Source organism: Octodon degus, unplaced genomic scaffold (genome assembly GCF_000260255.1).
Source record: "Octodon degus isolate 3935 unplaced genomic scaffold, OctDeg1.0 scaffold00084, whole genome shotgun sequence".
Taxonomy (NCBI): Eukaryota; Metazoa; Chordata; class Mammalia; order Rodentia; family Octodontidae; genus Octodon; species Octodon degus.
The window spans coordinates 685,888-708,391 of NW_004524660.1; the positions used below are offsets into that span (position 1 = coordinate 685,888).

A 22,504-nucleotide genomic window follows, 5' to 3' on the forward strand; every position below is an offset into this window, starting at 1 on the left:
ACTGTCTTCTGTCTGACCTTTGGTGTAGAGCTTAGATAGAGTTATTACCTTAGCACCAGGTCCGGATCTACGAAGTTCATATTCCTCCAGGTGGGTGTTGTTTGGATCTGGCTGCTGTGCTCCACTTCTTTCTGCTGCAGCTGTTAGAGTTGAACCCTTTGTGTCTCTCTGGCAAGATGTTCTGCTCCTGAATCAGCTGGGTGAGTCTTGACTCTAGCCTCTGTGCAGGGAGTTCTGCTGAAGGGTTCCATGCTGGGCCTGCACTCTGGGTCTATTCAGGATCCCAAGGCCCCGGGTCATCTCACTCACTCCCTGGACCTGTGCTCTGGGTCTGTTCAGGATCCTGTCGGGCCCCAGGTCTTCTCACTTACTCGCCAGGCCTGCACTCTGTGTCTGTTCAGGATCCCACAGCCTGGGTCGTCTCACTCACTAGCCGGGCCTGTGCTCTGGGTCTCATTGCTAATCTTAATGATCCAATAAAATCCTTTCCTCCTTTGAAAACACATTTTCTGTCTTGACAGCTCATATTACTTTTTAAATTTGACTTACTTTTTATTTATACTTAATATGCAGATTTTCTCTCTCTTGAACAATCTGATAGTGAAGAAATGAGTAAAGGGAGCAGTTAAAATGTGGTAAAATCTTTAAAAGATGATTTGTATGAGTTATAAGTTCAGTGAACTTTCTATGACTATCATATATGTACATACAACAGATTTTGTTAAAATTTAAATAAGGAAGATGTGCGTAAATCACTTAGCATTATGTTTCACAAATATTAAGGAAAGAAATGACATTTTTAATAGTTACTCAGAGAAATTAAACTTCCTCTTGGAAGAAGGGAGAGGACATACATCCCAAAGTGAAAATCATTCTGAAATGAGAGACTCATAGATAAAGCAAAACAGAAATAAAAGAATTAATAAAATGGCCCACACCCCACCCAGCTGCTGACGTGTTGCTGGATTGGCAAATTCTAAATGTACTTGAAATCTCTAAAGAAGAAAAATTAAAACTAGAATAATGTGCCTAAATCAACACATTCAGGATAGACTTGGGATATAATGTCCCTAACCCCTTCTGCCTTCCTCAGAACAGTACCTACAGCCAAGAAGTAAACTCTGCTGACACACAAATAAATGACCTGCTAAAGATGGATCCTGAAGAGCAACCCTGAAGATCGAGCAGTTTTCCTTTCTATGTTCCTTTTCATTCCTTTCTTTCAGTGCACCAGAGAGTTAAGTGGAACCTTCAGGAAAAACGATTAAATACTAAAGGAGTACAACTAAAGCCTCTCCAGTGGCCTATTGTTCGAAAGGTGCAAGTAATTAAAAAGCCTTCCAGTCTTGGGCCATTGCAAACCAGTGGGGTCTGGAGGAGGTAAGAACAGGAAAGCACCCCACACAACCTCACTCCATCTCACCAGTAAAGTTAGCGTGGAGGAGGTGGGTGGGGGTGAAGACAGTGAGTTAAAAGTTAACACCCTCTCTCCAAGAGTAAGAATTGGGACTAAGTAATCTTGGATGGCAACTGCAGAAGCCAAGTACCCAAACCTACTCTGAAACAAATGACCTAAGAGGAGAAAGACTTGTCAGTTGAAGAGGAACCCAGACATATGAAAAAGCACCAAGAAAAGTCAATGATGCATGAGCTTGGGAAAAACCTCTTGTTTCTATCTGGAAGTAGCACAGCAGCAGGGAGGGAAGCTGATAGAAACAAGTTGAGGAGTGGGAGGCCATTGAGGAACATACAGAAAGTATTGCCTGAAGATTCTGTCCCAAGGCCCCCACACGTGGAGGCCACGGTGATCATCAAGTCCAGCCCAAAATCTACCTCAGACTTGGCTGGGCTATCCAGAATTCTTTTTAAATTTTTTTTTAAAATTTGTATTCATTTTAATGAGAAGAAAAGATAAAATACAATGAAATAGTTTGAAAGCAGGTTAGTAGGACAGTTACAATAATTAGTACATTGCATATTGTTGTCTTCATAGTAGAATTCTTCAGCTCCTGGTGAACACCAGAGAAATATTTTTTTAGTTTATTTTTTGTTCCTTTTTTTCTGGCTTGTTTCCTCTTTATTTTATTTTATTTATCCTTTAGCTATATTTTATTTATCTTCTTTTCCCTTTTCAAGAATTTGCCTATTTTGACTTTAAAAAACCCCACATTTTAATATAAGTGAATAGTCACTCAATTTTTTTTTCTGGTTATCAATGATGATACATTGCTCACTCTTTGATTCACTATCTTCTGCCCTCATCTTTTTCATACTTTTGCAAAGCTTCTGTGTCCTTCACACTGGCTTCTACTTTACTTCTTTGCAGTTATCTCTGTTCTATCCACTATCCTTAAATTTCTCTTCACAGGGTAAAAAAGACTGTACCAAGGGTAAATACATTGCCCACAAACTCTCAACTTATGATTGATTCTGTGGTATACCTATAGGTTTTGCTCATATGGTATACAATTAATAGCTACTATAGTTTGTAAGTTTCTAAACAGTGCTTTTTACTCTTGTTATTGTTTATTATACTACTACAGCTAGGGTGTCGTATCTGTTGTAACTAGTTTTTCTCAATTCTGAAACAAAAATGGAAAGCTCTAAGGTGCTAATTTCATAACACCCAAATACAAAAGGGCAGGGGATTGGTCCAATCAGATAGCAACATGTCAGTCAATTAACTGCAAAGGTAGAATCATGAGACAGAACAAACCAAGAACTTCCTAGGCATAGTATATATCCCTGAAAAAAAACAAAATTCCTAGAGAGGCCTTGATACTAATGATAAAGCTAAAGATTGCAAAAATTTACTAGGATCAGCACGGAAAACAAAATAAAAACTTCTGTAATAGAAGCTAGAAGCAAGACATAGAAGCAAAATGTAACGTTGGACCTGTTGCCCTACCAGAAAAAGTTCAGAAGACAATGAAATAGGGCAAAATAGAAGAGATACATTTGAAATTTCTGAAATGATAACAACCAAAGTAAAGAAGCAAATCTGTGAGGCTATAGAGGAAATCAAATCAAAAATCATCTCTCAGGTAAAAGTAGAAATGAGAACAACTGTAAAGGAATTGCTCAGCAAGTGTAGAGATAGATAAGAAAATATAGGACCATAGGAAAACGCTGGAAACCATGAATGATCAATAGAGGAATGAAACAGAGAAATTCCAATGAAAGCAGGCAAAGCCACTTGAATGACACTGAACATTTTCAAACATTGAAATAAGAATCACAACTAGATACTATAAAAGAAGAGATCTCTTAAAAACAACAAGAGGTCAGTAATAATAATTCAACAGCTTCAAGACAATGCTAAGAAAAATAATATAAGACCCACTGCTGTCAATGAAAAACCATGTGTCAACACAAATGACATAAGACTCCTTGTGAAAGTAATAGGGGAAAATTTCCCAAACATGGGCAAAAAATCTGACATACAGTAAGTGAGGCATATAGAAGTCCAAATAGTCATAACCAAAATAAATCTACACCCAGACATATAATCAAGATACCTGAAATTTAGCATAATAATACTGAAAGCTGTTAGAGATAAAAACATCACCTATAAAGAAAAGCCCATCACAATCACGACAGCATTCTCAACACAATCCATCAAATCAAGAAGGGCTTCAAGTGAAACATTTAAAGCTATAAATGAAAGAACAATTGTTCAAAATTAATGAAGAAACAAAACACTTCCATGACAAAGAACACCTAATGAAATTAATGGTCACCAAACCAACAATACAAAAAGTACTAAATAATATTCTACACAGAGATAAAAGTGATCACACTTTCAAAATCAACAGAAAGAAACTATTAGGCATGCTGAGCAATTAAACAAGAGGGAAAACCAGGAAATTGAGGGAAAACAAGATGATAAAGATAAACATATATAAATATATATATATATATATCAATTATAACCATCACTGTAAATTACCTGAAATCACCAATCAAAAGAAACAGATTGGCAGAATGAATCAAAAAACGAGGTCCAAAAACATACTGTAATAAAGAAACACATTTAACTCAAAAAGTCATGGAATTTAATAATAATCACAAATATATATGCAATAATTATGCAAGCACCCAACCATATAAGGCAAATATTAATAGACCCAAAAAATTATGAGCATAAAACAATTATTATGTGGAATTACACTACTCCACTATATCAGAGAGACAGATCAACTAGACAGCAAATAAATGTCAGAACTGAAGCAAAACTGCACATAAATGGACTTGGTAGATGTCTAAAAAGTGTTCCATTCAATAATATCAGAATACACACTCATCTCATCTGCACATGGATGTTCTCTAAATAAACCATAGAACATGTATAAGTAAATGCTCAGTAATTGAAATTATCCCATGTTTATTATTGGATAAATGTAATACACCTATCAACAGAGCCAAAGACAACATCACAATAGATGCAGAAAAGGCTTTTGATATATCCCAAAACTCATTTGTGATAAAAATTTTACAAAAGTTGGAATAATTGGTCTTGATCTCAAGTATATAAAAGCTATCTATTACAAACCAACAGCGAGCATCAAACTAAATGGAAAAAAAAAACCTGAAAGCTATCTTTCTAAAATCAGGAACAAGAGGCTGGAGAGATAGCTCAGGAGAATAAGTGCTTGCTGGCAAGCACAAGGGCCTGAGTTCAATCCTTGGTTTTTCCAATAAATAAATAAAAATAAAATCAGGAACAAGACAAAGATGTCCACTATCACCAGACCCATTCAATATAATTCTGGAAGTATTAAGTAGAACAATTATTTAAAAAAGAAAAATACAATGAATACAAATAAGAAAAGTTGAAGCCAAATTATCATTATTTGCAGATGACATGATATGCCCATTTGTGGTCTACATAGACTGCCCCATGAACTCCACAAGAAAACTTCTATATTTAATAACAAGATGCAATCCAGTGGCTGGATACAAAGTCAACACTCAAAAACCAATATAATAAATGTATATAAACAAATAAACTCACTGAGGAAAAAATAGCATAATCACACCCTTCACAATACCTTCCAAATAAAGAAATACTTAAGAATCATTCTAACCAAGGAAGTAAAATCTATATACTGAACATTATAATAGTCTGAAAAGGGAGATCACGGAGTTCATCAGAAAATGGCAGAATATCTATTGCTCATGGATAGAAAGAACCAACATAATAAAAATGGCTAGGTTTCCAAATTTTTATATATATTTAATGCAATACCAATCAAAATACCATTAGGATACCTCAGAGAACTAGAAAATCATTCCTAAATTTCATCTCTACCCAGAAGAGATGTATAATAAAGAGGCATTCCTCACTAACAAAGGCAAGCAGGAGACATCACATACCTGACTTGAACTTATACTACAAATCTAATATGATAAAATCAACCTCGCAAAGCCTCACAAAAAAAAAGACCAGAGGATTAATGGAGCAGATTATAAAAGGCAGACACAACTACAAACATACTCAGCCATGTTATCTTTGACAAAGGAGCCAAACATGTTCACTATAAGAGATATCCTCTTTAATAAATGGTGTTGAAAACACTCTTACATGCCAAATACAAAAATGAGACCCATGTGTCATCATGCACTAAAGTCGAAAGAGATCAAAGATCTAAATATTAAAACAGAAACATTGAGTCTCCTGATAGAGAAAGTAGGTAGAAATATTAAAGACGTATGACAGGCAAAGAATTTGTGAATATTGCATATGAAGTGTTTAAAAAAATCAACAACTAGGATTTCATCTTGTTAGAAAGCTTTTGCAAATGAAATCACCAATGTAGTTAAAATACAACACTTAAAGTGGGAAAAAAATTTACTCAATTTTCCTCAGACACAGGACTTATATCTCCAACACATAAAGAGCTACAAAAGTTAGATTCCCCCAAATTCAAAGTTCCAACACCATAAATGCCATCTGAGATGAATATAGTCTTCTCAGATGAAATACAAATGACAAATAGATATATAAAAAAATGTTCAACACCACTGCTTATTTGAGAAATTAAAATTAAAGCAACAGTGGGATTTCATTTCACCCCAGAAAGAATCATTATCATCCATTAACAAATGCTGGAGCAGCTGTGGTGAAAAAGGAAACCTCCATTGTTGCAGTAGTTCAGACTGGTGCAACCATTTTGGAAATCAGTATGGGTGTTCCCCATAAATCTTCCATTCGAATCAGATATTGTCCTTCTGGGTGTTTCAACAAAGTATAAAAATCTCATACCAATGCCGACACTTGACAGCTACAGGAACTTTGTGAGCTTGGCCCATGCACATCACCAGTATAGAACTGCAACAGCCATGCTGCAGCCAAACCCATCCTTTGAGGGTACAATTAAATGCTGGATAGATATGGTGATATGGTGATATGGTGAATCCAGCCCATGTCCACCACCTGTATGATGAGATTTGCCACTCCCAACAGGTATGATAACATTGGTTAGTGCAACCCTGCTCCCCCACTATCACAAGAACATTATTGACCCTTGCCTCAACCCTCTCCCATTACTGCTCAGTCTGCATGATCATTGTGAGCTTCTAAAAGTTCAAAATGAAGAAACAAAAGAAAATCTAAGACCTCCATCACACCCAAACCATTCCAGTAGACAATCATATAGAAGCACTTGAAAGTCACACACCTGGAATTTCTAAAATGATAACAACTGAAATAAAGAAGAAAGTCCATCAGACTGTGGAGGAAATCAGATCAGAAATATAATCCCTCAGGTCAAACAAATGAAAACAATAATGAAAGAATTGTTTAGCACATTTAAAGAAGATATGGATTAAAAAATACAGGAGAATAGAAAAATGATGGAAACACTGAACAAAAAATATAGGAAAGGACTGTAATGCAAGAAACAGATTCAAACACATATCCAGGACATTAAGAATTCTCCTGAAAGTTGGAAAACCTACTTTGATGAAACTAAAGATCAACTTTCAGGCCTTGAAGACATAAATTCAGCAAGTGAACACAAAAGATCTCTTAAAAGTAAAAAGGAACCAGGAAATAGCAGTTCAGCACCTACGAGATGATGCAAAGAAAAAACAATGTAATATTAATAAGTGTCAACAAAACAGCAGGAATCAGCACAAATGACATACAAAGACTATTTGCAGAAGTAGTAGATGAAAATTTTCAAAGCATGAGAAAAGAATCTGCCATACAATTAAGTAATGCATATATAACTCCAATTATCCATAATCAAGATAAATGTACAACTAAACACATATTAATTGCTGACTGTCCCTCTGACAAAGGCCTTCTATCTAGAACTTCTATCTATGCAAATAATTTTAAAAGTCAGACCCCCAAATTCAAAGACCCAATCAAAAAAATTGGCATCTAAGATGAATAGATAATTCTTTTTATCAAAGCAAAGATATCAAATGCAATAAAAATAGAAAAGCTAAGACTGGGGATCTAAGAATGTGATGCATCATGTAGGGCTGGGAAGATGAGGAATCTGAACTTTATCCCAATAATAGTCATTGAAGCCTGCCTGGTGTGAAAATGTCATAATCATATTTAAATTTTAGAAATGTGTTTTTGTCTAGGTTGAAAACATACAGATGGAGTCAATGGTAAATACTCAGAAAACAATTTGACAGCAGTGGACTATTGAAGGGATATAGATGAAAAATTTGATGAGAACAATAGATCTTTTTGATATTTGCTGGGTGAATAGTTAGAACTTCAGGCTGACTTCTTGTTGGGAGGTAGTTAAGGGCAGACAAGAGTTAGAAATGAAGTTCAGGTTATGATTAAGTAAACATGAGTGGCCTTTATCACTCATTGATATGGAGAACAAAATATATATGCAGGATAGCAGAGATGATTACCCTGCTAACTTCTGTTGGTTTTTCGAAGATAGCAGTTAATGTTTACAATTTTTCCTTTGACTAATTCTATATGCTAATATCTGTAATATGAGCAACTTAATTGAGGACAGCAATGTGCAATATAACAACCATGGTTGAATACTTTTCATCTTGTTATTTTAAATGTGTATTATTTCTAATGTCTCATCTATTGTTCTCATATTCTCTTTAAAATAAATTGAAAAAATAAAAAGCAAAAAGGACAATAAAAATTAAGGTTTACTGAAAGGAAGAGTTAATGTTTAATTGCTTGATCAATCTGGTATGACTATGTCTGGTAATCTGCGCAACAAATTTGATAACAATATGTAATATAACAACCACTGTTAATTTTCTATTCTTGCTTTGAAATTCTGTACCTTTTTTATTATTCTATGTTCAAATTTCAACTTGGGAAATTTGCCTTTGTCTGTGTTCTTGTTATTTGTTTTTCCTCTTTAAAATAAATAAATAGGTGGTGCTGCTGGGCCTTCAGGTCTGTGTAGGGCTGCAGATGAGGGTCTATATTATACAGGATTGGTTTTGTTAAGATTGTCAAGAATGAGTTCTACTTTAAGAGATACCAAATGAAGTTTAGAAGAGGAAAAAAGGGCAAAACTGATTACTATGCTAGGAAACGCTTGGTAATACAGGATGAAAATAAGTACAACACACCTAAATACAGGATGATAGTGCATGTAACTGACAGAGATATCATTTGTCAGATTGTTTATGCCCATATTGAAGGGGATATAATAGTCTGTGCAGAATATGCATATGAACTACCAAAATGAGGTGTGAAAGTTGACCTAACAAATTATACTGCAGTGTATTGTACTGGCCTGCTGTTGGCCTGAAGGCTTCTCAATAAGTTTGGTATGAATAAGATCTATGAAGCCCAGGTGGAGGTGACTGGAGATGAATACAATGTGGAAAGCACTGATGGCAAACCTGGTGCCTTCACCTGCTATTTGGACACAGGTCTTGCCAGAACTACAACTGGCAATAAAGTTTTGGAGCCCTAAGGGGTGCTGTGGATGGATGCTTGTATGTCCCTCACAGTACCAAATGATTCCCTGAATATTATTCTGAAAGCAAGGAGTTCAATGTAGACGTACATCGAAAGCACATCATGTGTCAGAATGTCACAGATTATATGCGCTACCTAATGGTAGAAGATGAAGATGCTTACAAGAAACAGTTCTCTCAGTACATAAAGAACAATGTAACTTCAGACATGATGGAGGAGAGGTATAAGAAAGCTCATGCTGCTATATGAGAGAATCTAGTCTGTGAAAAGTAGCTGAAGAGAGAAGTTAAAAAGAAGAGGTGGAAACTGTCCCAAAATGTCCCTTGCCCATAAGAAAGATTGGGTAGCTCAAAAGAAAGCAAGCTTCCTCAGAGCTTAGGAGCAGGCTGCTGAGAGTTAAACCAAATTTCTATGAAGATTTTTGTTATTCATCAAGCAATAAATAAATAAATAAATAAATAAATAAATAAATAAAATGCTGTTTCATTTTGTATCTATGAGATAGGTTTTATCCTTACGAAACTTAAGAAAATATCTTCTTTGTACCTTTTGTACCTAGGAAAATGTGAAAGATGTTGAAATTTCTGTAATCTACAATTGAAATGACTAGTTTTTTCTTAAAGTGAAGTAAGAAATTCTACACAAAACTTTAAGAACAGACATCAAGACTGCCCTGTTCTCTTTTTTGAGTTCTTTGCTTTGGACTGTGTATTAGATATGGCCTGATTTTCTACTTTACAATATAATTTCCATGAAGACAATTCATTTTTTTCTTGATGCAATAAACGTGACCTAGTTCCCAGCCTCTTAGATTAACACCAATAATAATCCTAGGGGCCGGGGAGATGGCTCAGTAGGATAAGCGCTTGACTGGCAAACGCAAGGATCTGAGTTCAATCCCCAGTTCTGCAATAATAATAATAATAATAATAATAATAATAATAATCCTTACCACATGATATTCATATCCTAGAGTGTTGTTAAATATTCTGACTCAAATTCTGTACAGCAGAATTCATGTGATGTCACTCCCTAGTTAGCTTAAAAAAGATTGTAGCTTTTGTGTTGGGTGCTATATCTGATTCTCTCTCTTCAATGTCTCATTATCACTGTAATAGTTGATACATTGTGTTGTGTCAATTTGGGAAATTGAAGACTTGTCTGGATTGTCTCAGTGACTCCACACCCTGGGGCATGGAGGCCCTTCGTAGAGAGTAGAGGTCTTCCCTAGGTTTTGGAGGGCTCACCCTAGAGTGATTCAGTACTAATAGGATATAAAAAGGTATTGGAGGAAGGACAGTTAGCAGTACTTCCTCTAGGGAGCTCAAGTCTTTGCAGTCATCATGGAAGGAAGAGAGGCTTGCTAGACACTGCAGCTGCTGCTTTTCCCTTTGTTCTTTGTTGTTTTCTGCCCATGTGAACTGCTACCCTCTGGCATGTGCCAGTCTGCCTTGGAGCCAGCCAAGTATGAACTGGAATCTCCACTAACTGTAAGCTAAATAAACATTTCCTTCCTTAATTTGGAGTCTTGGGTATTTTGTGCTAGCAATGAGAGAAGAGTAACCAAGATAGAATTTGGTACAAGAGAAGTGGGATCTTTTCTGTGACTAGACCTGACAATGTGAATTACGAGCTTTTGGGAATGGCTTATTGGAAGAGATAGGAATGGTTTGGAGATGTTGCCAGTTAGCAAAGCACTGGAATTCCTTTGGTTCTTCTGTATGGAAGATTCTGGTCTGAGTTCAGAAGACTAGAATGCTGACAGAACTCCTGCCTGTAAAGACCAGGTTGTGGATGTTTCTGATAGGAAGAAGGACTGCATTGGTTATTGGACTCCAGATTATTTGTGCTATGGCTTGGCAGAAGGTTTGTCTGCATTTTGCTCATGTCCAGAGGCTTTGCCTGAGACTGAGATTAAGCATGGTGGACTGGCTAATCTGGCAAAGGAAATTTCAAGACAGTTGAATGTTGAGGCAGTGGTATGGCTCTTGTTAGGGGCTTTTAGTCAGATTTATGTTGTGAATCAAGAGCAAAGAGCCCAATAGGGTGATTTAAAATGTTGTGAGTTTGGCCAGAAAGGGTGTCAGGAAGGCTGTCAACTGTAAAGATTGAGATGAGATCTCCTTTGCTCAGGAGAATAAATATTATGTCCTGAAGCCATCACAGAAGACAGCAAATCTCTTCCCTTTGCAGCCTCAGAACTGCATGGGTGTAGGACTTTGCTTTGAGGAGAAACCACAGAGCCTCATATTCCAGAATGGAGGGAGCAGCCACACCAGGTTCCACAATGGCAGTGGCATAGAGAATTTGTTCCTCAGAATCAGGGTCAGAGTGATCAATAATCCAGCTATTCAACCCCTACAGCCAAGAGAGAAGAAAACCTGGCTACTGCTCCAACTGTCAGCAGACCATGACATCATTTATGTGCCATTAGTTTTAGGCACATGCAGAATGCAGGAGTTCTGGGGTTGAGAAGGCTCCCACCTAGATTTTAGAAGGCCTGAGAGGCCAGGCAATGTGCCACTGGGAGAGCAGTGTGTAAAGATATGAGAGAGAAGACCATTCAGTGGAAATGCCAGAAGTCTGGAAATACCAAGAACATGGATTGTCCAAGGAAAGCTGCAAGGAGGGAGCAAAGCTAGTCTCAGAGAAAAGCCATGAGAGCTATCAGCAAAAGTTCCATAGAGGTGGAGCCATGTAAGGTTTTTGGAGCTCACAACTTATTACAGATTTCTTTGGATGGTCCACATGGAACTATAAGCTTAATGTTTGCCCTGCTGGATTTTGGAATTGTTTTGGTTCTAAAGATTTGTGTCCTGCTGTGTGTACCTTTGGGAATGGTAAAGTTTATCTTGTGCTGGAAGTATTTAACTCTTCATTTGTACAGGAGCTAAGAGCTAAGAGTTTGCCTTATATCATGGAGGAGACTTGGGTCTTGGACTTGCTCATGTTCAGGGACTTTGCCTGAGACTGAGGTTAAGTGTGGTGGACTGGTTAATCTGACAAAGGAAATTTCAAGACAGTTGAATGCTGAGGCAGTGGCATGGGGATTGTTGGGGGTTTTTAGTCAGATTTATGTTGAGAATCAAGAGCAAAGAGCCAAGCAGGATGACTTAATATGTTGTGAGTTTGGCCAGAAAGAAAATGCCAAGAAGGCTGTCAATGGTAAAGACTGAGTTAGTAACCTGTTAGGATTTTGGCAACTCTTGCAAATAGACTAAGTGCCTTTTGCATAAAGGCATGTTCATGAGTCTTTAGGAGGACAGCGGCAGGATGTTATGGTTCTTAAGAATTGTTAAAGTTGTTTTACAATGTCCAAGTTGTAAAATGTTAAGAATAAGCATGTCTATGCACATAGAAAATGTTTTAATGAAATATGTCTAGTTGCCAAGTTGACAAGGGGTGGATTGTGTCAACTTAGGAAGATGAATTCTTGATTGAATCTGCTCAGTGGTCCCATGCCCTGGGAAATGGAAGTTCCCACCCTAGAGTATGGAGGTCCTGCCATATCACATGAAGAGCCCAACCTAGAGTGATTCAGCATTTAGAGGATATATAAAGGGACTGCAGGAATGATGGTTGGTGGCACTTCTTCCTAGGAGGTCTGGTCTTCACAGTCAGCATGGCAGGAAGAGAGACTTGCCAAAATACTGCAGCTGCTGCTTTCCCCTTTTGCTTCTTGCTGTTTTCTGCTGCTGTGAACTGCTGCCCTCTGCCACGTGCCAGTCTGCTATACAGTGAGCTGACTATGAACTGAAACCTCCATAAGCTGTGAACTAAATAAATCTTTGCTTACTGACTTTGGGGTGTTGGGTATTTTGTCTGAGCTATGAGAAAAGCATAACTAAGACAATCATGAAACACCAAAGATGCCATGTTGTATCATAGGATAATAAACTGAAAAATGTGTGTGTAGCAAAGATTTGAAACCTGCCAGAAACCATGTGAGATATTGACAACGTATACTTTTCCAATTGAGAATTGAGATGATAAGATATCACAAGACAGAATCATCCAGGTAAGCTGCCCACAGAATTCCTGAACCTTCCAAGCTGTAAAATAAGTGCATGTCATTCCTTGCCAATAATTTTTCAATGAATTTGTTATTAATACACTAATTTGTTACTAATAAAGATGACTCATTGCCAATGAAATCAGGTTGATTCACACAAGTGTCTGAAGTATAGGAATGAGAAATTTGCAATTGATATTATAAGCCATTTTATTTCTTCAACAGTTAAAATAATACATTAACAAATCTTTTATCATAAAGAAATAACACGTGAACCTTTCTGAATGTGACTATGAGAGATAACTGGTGCTACTGAGCTCTTCAATGGTTATATAATTCAAAGGCTAAATGACTGGCTATATCTTCAGGATAAGATTTAAATCATTGGATAGTTTTTTTGAAAGACTTAGAATCAATAAGGCGTTCTGAAATGAAACCTTGTCCTTTGAAGAGAGAATACCCTGTATTTCTTATATGCAAGGCCCCTGGTCAAAGATATGGAGTGTTATTGTGAGACAGTCAGTCTGGCTCTTGAACTATCTTTAATGTATCTCTTGAGCTACTTTGTAGAGTAGGTGGAGCATGAGTTAGAGGTTGGTGACTGATTTAACAACAGGAAATGCAAATATTTAAATCCTCAACCTACCTCTGAATTGTAGCCATTAGTGCCACAAGTTTTCTTTGATTCTTGTATCTCATAATAATAATAATATGGGTATGGTTTACCACTTTGAGAGACATGGCAGCTGTCATCACCAGGTAAATGATGATCTTGCTATCTGAGTAAGGCAGTGACAGGCTAACATCTTCTTCTCTGGTTGTATAAGACTAGGACCCAAATAAGGAAGAAAGAAGAGTAAGATGAAAGATGTCAGTCCCACAGCTGATCATCAGGGGCTCCATGCTATGAGTGGTTTTAAATTTCCAGAGAAGAAGTTTCCAATACAGAGCAATTACAGGTCACAGCCCTATGGCTTGGCTGGTTTTATCAATCTGGCAGTTTAGGGTCAGTGAAAAGGCCATGCCCAGAACCTAGAAAAACAAGAAGAAGTGTGAGGCTTTCATAAGAAAAAAAATGTCATTTCAACACATTCTAAAAATTGAATTTATAGAAAAAGAAAACATAAAATACTTGAGGATAATCCTTCTCATCATTACTTCCAATTACCTTAGGAGCTCTGTCTTGTAGATTAAGGAGAACAGGGTGTAATGGAGTGGGAAATACAATGGCAACATCATGAAGTATAAAGGTTGGGGATAATCAGCTTTTGTAAAAAATCCAAAACTTCTGCTGCTGACACAGTCACGTTTTCCTTCCTGAACATGGTGCAGCGTGTTGTCTCTCCTATGCCCTAGCCTTCTTGGTTTCCAGCAGGGAAACATCAATTTTCTCTCAGCTTCCAGATTAGGCCTTAAATAAGCTGATACACCCACACTTGGGTGGAAAACTGTTGCAAATATTACACGACAAAAAGAACATGAACTACTCTCCACTCACCCTTTATTTGTAAAACTCAGCACAAAAACAAAGAATGACTATAACTTCCACAATCACTCTTTGTTTAGCATACAATGTCAAGCATTTCATGTGTGCTGTTTCTTCCAGTTAAATTGAGGAGGGGATTGATTTAAAGTTAGGTTTTACCTGGGTAGTTTTAATTTGGCTCTTTTATCTCTGAGGGTGAAATTGGGTAATACATATTCTTAAAACTTATTTTCTCTATCCCTTAAATCAAATTGGCAATAACACTATTTGATGCTTGACTAGGGAATTCATATACTGGTAAAAGTAGATAACATTTATTACTCATATATTATGTATCTACTGTTATTCTAAAACCTGACATGACTTAACTCACTTAATTCTCATTGTATTATGAGGCTTTAGGTCTTACCTGGATCATGCATATACAGATGATAATGATTCCAATGTACAGGAAATTGGAATGAAACCACTCCTGTGTTTTCATATAACAACCCTAGGGAAGAAATGACAGATACAAGTGATACTGCTTTATAATTCAACTTTATGAGGAGAATTATTTGGGAAGGTAATTTGTATTTTATCTTATTTAAACAGATTTGTGTCATGTATTATATTTTTATTTTCTTTGGATGGATAAAGAAACCAATATTAAAGTGGAGACTCTTCTGTTGCTAGTGCCAGTATAATGGCACTTAATGTAGAAACTTGAGATCCTCACTGACAGCATTAAACTAGCTCTCAAGAAGGAGGTTAAAATAGATTTCATTATGTTCTCTGAACACTTACTTTTCAACTAGTACTTTAAATCATGATCTAGGCTATGCAATCCTAGATTTAACTTGAATGTCAATAACTAGTGAGTAGGGCTGGTGAGATGGCTCAGTGGTCTAAAGCACCTACTTAGAACAAGCTTAGCAAAGCACAGGGACCGCGGTTCAATCCCCCAGCACCACATGCCAGCCAGCGCCACCCCCTGGTGGGCTGAGCTGGCCACACACACACACACACACACACACACACACACACATAAATAAAAAAAAATAATAATAACTAGTGAGTTCATCATAGCCCTACTATATGCCAGAGGCACTGTTGGTTAATGTGTACTGCTGTTTTTTCTCCATATACTAAAGAATACTGGAGATTCTCAAGCCACCCTATGAGTGGACAATATGTGGCAAAAACAGGATCATATGGATTTGGTCTGATTGGAAGATGACTTTTCTGGTTTGAAGACAGGCAGGTTGTTTAGGCAGTTAAAATAATCATCTCCCAAACCCCAAATCCTTCATTTATCTTTCAATCCACTAAGGGGCAGAGTCTCACCATCTACAAAGAAGCATTAGGAACATAAGAAACAGGACAATATTTTCTAACACAAAGATATGAATATCAAGAATTTTACCAAGAAATTACCTTAATTCCTGGCTCTGAGGGGCAAGATGCTGGTGGATCCCTGTTCCAGTCACTTGTGTGATTTACACCACAACAATGCAGCTAAAGCCAAACACCCCAAAACATCATGGTTAGATTGAAAAATGAGAAACAGAAATCAAACTGGAGCTTAGAAAAAGGGTGGCTCTTCAGATCTGAACCTATAGCAGAAACTCCAAGTCCTATCAAATCTGTGATTCTATTTCATTTATATCAGATCTCTGTGAAGTAGAGAGGCTAGGTTTAATTTATTCATATTTTATGATCACTAATTATGTAGTCAGAGGCCTTATAAGGAAATATCAAGCTAACATGTTTAGATTTTCCAACTAGACCACAAAAAACAGGCCAAATGCACACTATGTGCCTGCTTATGTGATACAACAAGTACCAACTACAGTAGTCTTTCTATAAAACAGAACCTTATCAAGCTTCATACACAAAGCTTGTAGAAAAGAAAAATCCCTCACACAAAAGAAACTTCAAGCAAGTGACTGGTCGGATGTAAAAAGTGGAGAATTTTATAGGAAAAATCACATAATTTCTTTCCACAAACATGTAGCATAAGTAAAATATACTATCTCATATTAAAAGGAAACTAGGGAAACAATATTCAACTATAATGTATGGATCTTATGTAGATTTTTATTTGAACAGATCCATTAAGATAATTTGAAGAAAATTAGGATCATTTTTATTATAGATTGCCTATTGATGATATTGAATAGGTAAAACACCATCATGTTGAATATTTGCTTTAAAATAGTCTAGCAAAGCTCAGTGCCTCCCAAGCAAGCACAAAGTTCCAAATTCAATCCCTGGTACAATAATAATAATAATAACAACAATAATAATAATAATATAATAATAATAATTTAAAATAATGTAGCAAAACATATAAAGTGGATTAGATGAGATAACACTGGTCAACTTTCAAATTGATGATATGGGCCCAGAGATTAATTGTGCTAACATTGTTTTACTTCTGCACATAAAAATTATATAATCAAAAGACTTTTAAACTAAATTGAAAAGAAGTGAATTGGGATTTAAAGAATTTAAGTGACTTTCCCAAAGCATTTCAATTCTAGACTAAGTTCTCTCATTCCTATTTTATTCCTTCTACTCGACACTAAGCCTGCATGTGTTCCCACTGTCATTGAGACATGGACAGTGCTTGTATAAAGCTCCTTAGCCCTTTCTTATTCCCTGATATCCTGAGTTAATACATATTTTTGTGGATGGGTGTGGGTATAAGGAATAGAGCAAAGGAAGCCAGGTGACGAGCTTAATTTGAGTGATGGGAATTCCGCAGAGATATCTTCTACTATATAACTGCTGGCTTTGGTAAAATATGGAAAACAGATAAAGTAAATCAATATGATATATTTAGGTTTTCTTCACAACTTATTAGGGCTTAAGCCATGAGGTTATCTGAGCTGGTAAAGGATAAACAAAAAATGTAGACCACCTTGCACCAATTGGACTGATTTTTTCCCCACTCCTCTACCCCCTCTCCCTGTTTGTATTGTCAAGGAAATATTCTAGAGCTAAGGACCATAGACAGTAGACTGAAACTTCCAGGAAAGGTGTGCTAATTCCCAGAGATTAAGGCTGTAAAATGAAGTCTGGACTCTTTCTGAGAATTCCAGCCGTACTCACAAACGACTGGATTGAATCCCATGCCGCCTTCGTGCTGTTGTCCACGTAGTAACGATGGATACTCTCCGTCAGACCCTCAGCCACATAACTATTCAGCTGGGTGGAGCATGTTCCAGGGGAGAAAATGTTGTAAAAAGCAAGTGAGTTCATAGTTTTCCTAAGAACTATGATAGTGAGAGGAAGGTTTATTGCATATAACAAAGAAGTGCTGGAGATGAGATGACATTGAAAGAAAAAGGATACAATGGAATCTTATTTTTCCAGACCTATGGTTTTTACCTAGGAGTAAAAGGGTGGCTAGAACAAGGACTATCCTTGAGCACTGAGACATTCTTCATCAACAATGAACAAGAAAAGTACTTAGAATATACACTTGCTTTACTGTTCTTTCCAGTTGCCTTTTAAGGCACACTCAAAAATCTTTTATAACATTGTTTCCCTAATTACAATTAATCTCGGTTTCCACAATCTTCTAGTTGATTCTTACATGTATTATAAAGATTTACTTTGTACTGCACCCTCTCCAGTTTCAGAAAAACATCATTAGTTGTGTTCTTTATAACTTACCTTCTGTTCATACACAAAGAGCAGGATGGCCAAGGTCACCTCAGCAAGGAGAATAATCAGCAGTAGGACAAAAAACTGGGGAAAAGAGAGACATCGTGACCATGATGTCAGTGTCTGACCCACTACATTTGCCTGAGCAACATGCAAGCAGATCTCTGCACGTTAGCAGGGTATTTTATTTCCCCCTCCTTAGGGCTTTGTATACCTTCTCTTGTTTTATAATAAATGTGTGTTCTTTTCTTATACCTTCATTTTAAAATCAGATCATCAGTTTTGTGACTTTGTTCTCTGATGTTCAATTATGCCCATTAGAATAACAGGCACATCATACATATTCAACACTATCCAAGGAATAAACGAAGAGTTTGGCAACTATTGATATCGATCTATTTAAACAGTTGAGCAAAGCACAGCAAACTAAACCACGTATCTTACAGTTCTGTGACTGGCATTTTCTACTAGAGCAAGGCTACCTCAGAGAGAAGCATGGATGGTGGTGAAAGCTGAGAAGTGCCTTGTACAGATTAGAGAAAAGAGATACACTGTTATTATTCCTAAAGGTTGTTCTGAATGGGAAAGAAGATGGACCAAATGACTTAAGAAGAACCAACTTGATTGCAGACCCATAACTCTGGGCTACAGAGGCACAGTCCTAGCAGGATATGTTTGGAGAATACTAGAGATAGGCAGCACTCTTCTTTCACAATGTTTGCAGGCAAAACCTAAGTCTGAATGTGTTTTCCAGTATGTTTATACAGGAAATAATTGAGGAGGTCTAGCATCTCTCACATTTGACCTCAATGGATGCAGCTATAGCCACCACCTAAGTTGGATCACTCTCACTGTAGGGTATCTTGAGCATATAGGAGTTAAAGAGCAACCTCTGCTTTTTTAGGAATATCTTTATGGTTAAGTCTAATAATTATTTTTCCATCAGTTAGTGACTGTAAGTCAGATCCCGAAGTATGTTCCAAACTGAGAATTTAGGTGGATGGATAACACTTGACTTCAACCACAAGTGAAAAATTTTGGCAAAAATCTAAATGATGTGAAAGGAATTATAATGACAAGAGTCAGTATTAACAATGCACAATACATGGCAAAGAAGACAGTAATGCCCTCTCCAACCTATTTCTAGAATACAAGTCAGAAACAAAATATTGGTCTGGATAGATGTGGCCTATCTGAGGTGCCAACCTCATAATTTCTCTGTGTCTATACATGATCTACTAAGAAACCTATTGCCTGGGACTTGCAGCATCATCTATCATTGCCGTGATATAGAACACCAAATGCTGTGAGGACTTACCGACATAAGCAGACACTTATTCTCCTTGATAGAGCCCATGCAGCCCAAAAAGGCTACCACCATGATAATGGAGCCCACAATGACGAGGACATTCCCCAGTGTGAGGAAGGGGAGCTTATGGAAGAGCACTCCAAAGTTGTTGTGGATCAGGAAGTAGATCCCAAAGCCCAAAATGCAACAGCCACAGAACTACAAGAAAAAAAAATAAACAGTAACATGCTGAGATAAAATATGGTTCTTGAGCATCTGCTCATTCACATTCTCAAATTTCTGAGATCAAAATCCTGTTTTCATACTTTCAGCCAAGACTATCATTAACCATTCATATTCCAAGTTTCCCCCTAGTCCTAGAAAAGAAGAAATTCCTACATTTTCATATGGATTCCCACTCATCTCCCATCCTACCCATTTTCAGATACCAACAAAAGATCACCCTCGTAAGTCACACAGAACTTTCACCATAGACAAACTGATGGTATGCTTCAGATATCCTACTCCTTGTCCCTCAATTGTTCACACATGGTTTCCTTTTGGAAACTACTATCTGGTAGAAGAGATGACTTGCTTAAGAAGCTAATCTTTCTTGGAAAAAAAATACTAGAGAAGCCAAATTGTAAGAATTTTACTATAAGGTGAGGCATGGTGCCACATGCCTGTAATCCCAGCACTCAGGATCCTGAAACAGGAGGATCCTTGCAAGTTCAAGATTAACCTGGGCTACAAAGTGAGCGCAACGTCAGCCTAAGCTATATAGTGAGACCCTGTCTTTTAAAAAAAGAATCTTATTATATGCATATGACCTCCAATCTACCTTATATATAAATTTCAATTGCTGCATTTAATAGGGGAAAACATTCTAAATACCTAAATTTTCATATATTTCTCATCTATAGCTGTCAGATGTGGATAGCAGCCTAAAACTCCCAAAGAAAAACAATCCATTAATAACAGCACTGATATCTTTCAGTTCTGTAAGTTTATCCTATGGTAGGATAGGAAGAGATAAAACTTTTACTCATTTCTTCTGAACCTTGATGTGCAAGACATGACAGAAATATTCATGAGTTTCATTTCATGCCATACTGTTTTTTGGTTTTATGGTTTTTGGTTTTTGTTTGTTTGTCTCAGACAGTTTCTTTGTAGTTCAGTTCAGGCTGACCTTGAGCTCACTATGTAGCCCAGGCTGGTCTCAAACTTTGGATGATCCTCCTGCCTCAGCATTTGAAGTAATGGGATTATAGGATTACACCACCACAGCCATCCAGCTCATGCCAGACTCTTTATATAGCAAGAAGGCAAGCTCACTAGGGAAAAGGTTAGCTCAAGCATGCTCAGAAGAAACACACTTACCCAAAAGAGCAAGTTGAAGAAAAATAGGACATACTTCAGCAATTTCAAGCTACTCATGCCCATCCTGTAATTTCCTTGCCCTAAAAAATAGAAAGAAAGGAAGTAAGTAATCCAGCTCTGAAACATGTTACCAGAGACTCAAAGCACACTTTGTTAGGGTTAAGATTGATCAGCATCCCTTTGGGCTTGAGCTTTCACTCCCTCTGTTTCTCCAAATTGCCTTCCCTCTTAATTTCTGATATGAGATACCCTTTGCTCATGTTTAACACTCACTTTTACTCCCAGTTCGGCAAGCAATACTTCATATTGAACAAAGCACTGTAGTGATTTGATTAGCCAGTTTCTTAAATACCTCCAGGTTTATATATTAATTTGCATAAATCTCTATACTAAAAGTAAGGAGTTACCATACCTATGCCTTCTTGTAGCTTTTATTGCAGAAACATTTATGGTATTTCCTGTTCTGCATGCTGTGGAAGATGGGGATAGGACTAAGTAGTTTCTGTCCTCCAGAAGATGTCAGTCTTACATTAGAAATAAAACAGGCCAACAACTACATAATGAGGAAGTGAAAATAGCACACTGAGTTTCTTAAAAATATAACAATTTCTTTTTTTTTTTTTTTTTTTTTGCGGAACCAGGGATTAAACTCAGGCCCTTGCACTTGCCAGGGAAGCGCTTATTCCACTGAGCCATCTCCCCAGCCCTGCAAAATATAATAATTTCTAAGATGGTATATCTATGCTTAAGATCTTTTCCCCAGTTCTAGAGATCCAGATATAATCTTTCCGAATTTTCTCTCACAGGTAATAAGATCCAATTTACAGACTAATTTTTTTTAAAAAATATGATATTTTATTGTAACATCAATAATTATACATTTTTGTGGTAAATACTTAACCATGTATTTATCATTTTGTCACAGATAAAAATGTGAATCAAAAGAATATAACATCTAAAAAAATTATCAGAATTACAAAATGTTGTGACAAGCCCAAGCTCAAGACAGCAAGTGTGGGGTGAGCTCCTGTGCTCCCCTGCGCTGGTTGGATCTCCCCAGATCAAGCCCAGGCCAGCCCCATGAGTGACACCTTCCTCCATGCTCTCGGAAACCTTTCTGCAGCACTCTCTTGGGACCCAGCTACCCCTATACAAAATGACAAAGAGAGGGAGCAAAATGCAATCTCAGGCCCAGAGCCAACCCAGAACAAGTGCAGAGGACATGAACACAGGAGAAACTGGGAATCACACAGCTGAAATATCTGAAACAATAGCATCTGAAGAAAAGAAACAACTGCAGAAAAGTATAGAGGAACTCAGATCAACAATAACCTGTGAAATAAAAAAAGAAATCTGTGAAGTAATAGCATCTGAAGTAAAGAATCAAATGCAGAAACATATAGAAGAAATCAGATCAGAAATACTCTCTGTAGTAAAAGAATTAATAACTGCTTCTCAAGAAGATACAGATAAAAAAAGTAGAAGAGATAAGAAAAGCGAATGAGCAATACAAGAGAGAAATAGATCGCATGAAGCAAAGTCAAAGAGATATAGAGGAACTTAAAATCTCAATCACAAGCTTGCAAAACTGTTTGAGTGAAAGTGAAGAAAGAGTTTCAGGTCTTGAAGACACCGTTGCACCAAGTGAAAAGATAAGAAAAGACCTCTTAAAAACAACTGGGATTCAGGAAAAAATAATTTGTCACCTGCAAGACGATATAAAGATGAACAATGTGAGACTAATAGGCA

General features: G+C 37.0%; 1 protein-coding gene across 1 annotated transcript in view; it reads right to left on the minus strand.

The window, feature by feature from the left end:
- Positions 1-13,143: 13,143 nt before the first annotated feature.
- Positions 13,144-22,504, minus strand: part of Cd53 (CD53 molecule) — a 27,703-nt gene continuing 18,342 nt past the window's right edge. The window contains exons 2-8 of the mRNA XM_004636892.2: positions 20,756-20,835; positions 19,406-19,594; positions 18,097-18,171; positions 17,530-17,625; positions 15,850-15,930; positions 14,843-14,926; positions 13,144-13,979 (exon numbers count right to left, since the gene is read on the minus strand). Coding sequence (XP_004636949.1) covers positions 13,908-13,979; positions 14,843-14,926; positions 15,850-15,930; positions 17,530-17,625; positions 18,097-18,171; positions 19,406-19,594; positions 20,756-20,818 — 660 coding nt within the window. The 5' untranslated portion in view covers positions 20,819-20,835 and the 3' untranslated portion in view covers positions 13,144-13,907. The remainder of the gene's footprint in view (positions 13,980-14,842; positions 14,927-15,849; positions 15,931-17,529; positions 17,626-18,096; positions 18,172-19,405; positions 19,595-20,755; positions 20,836-22,504) is intronic.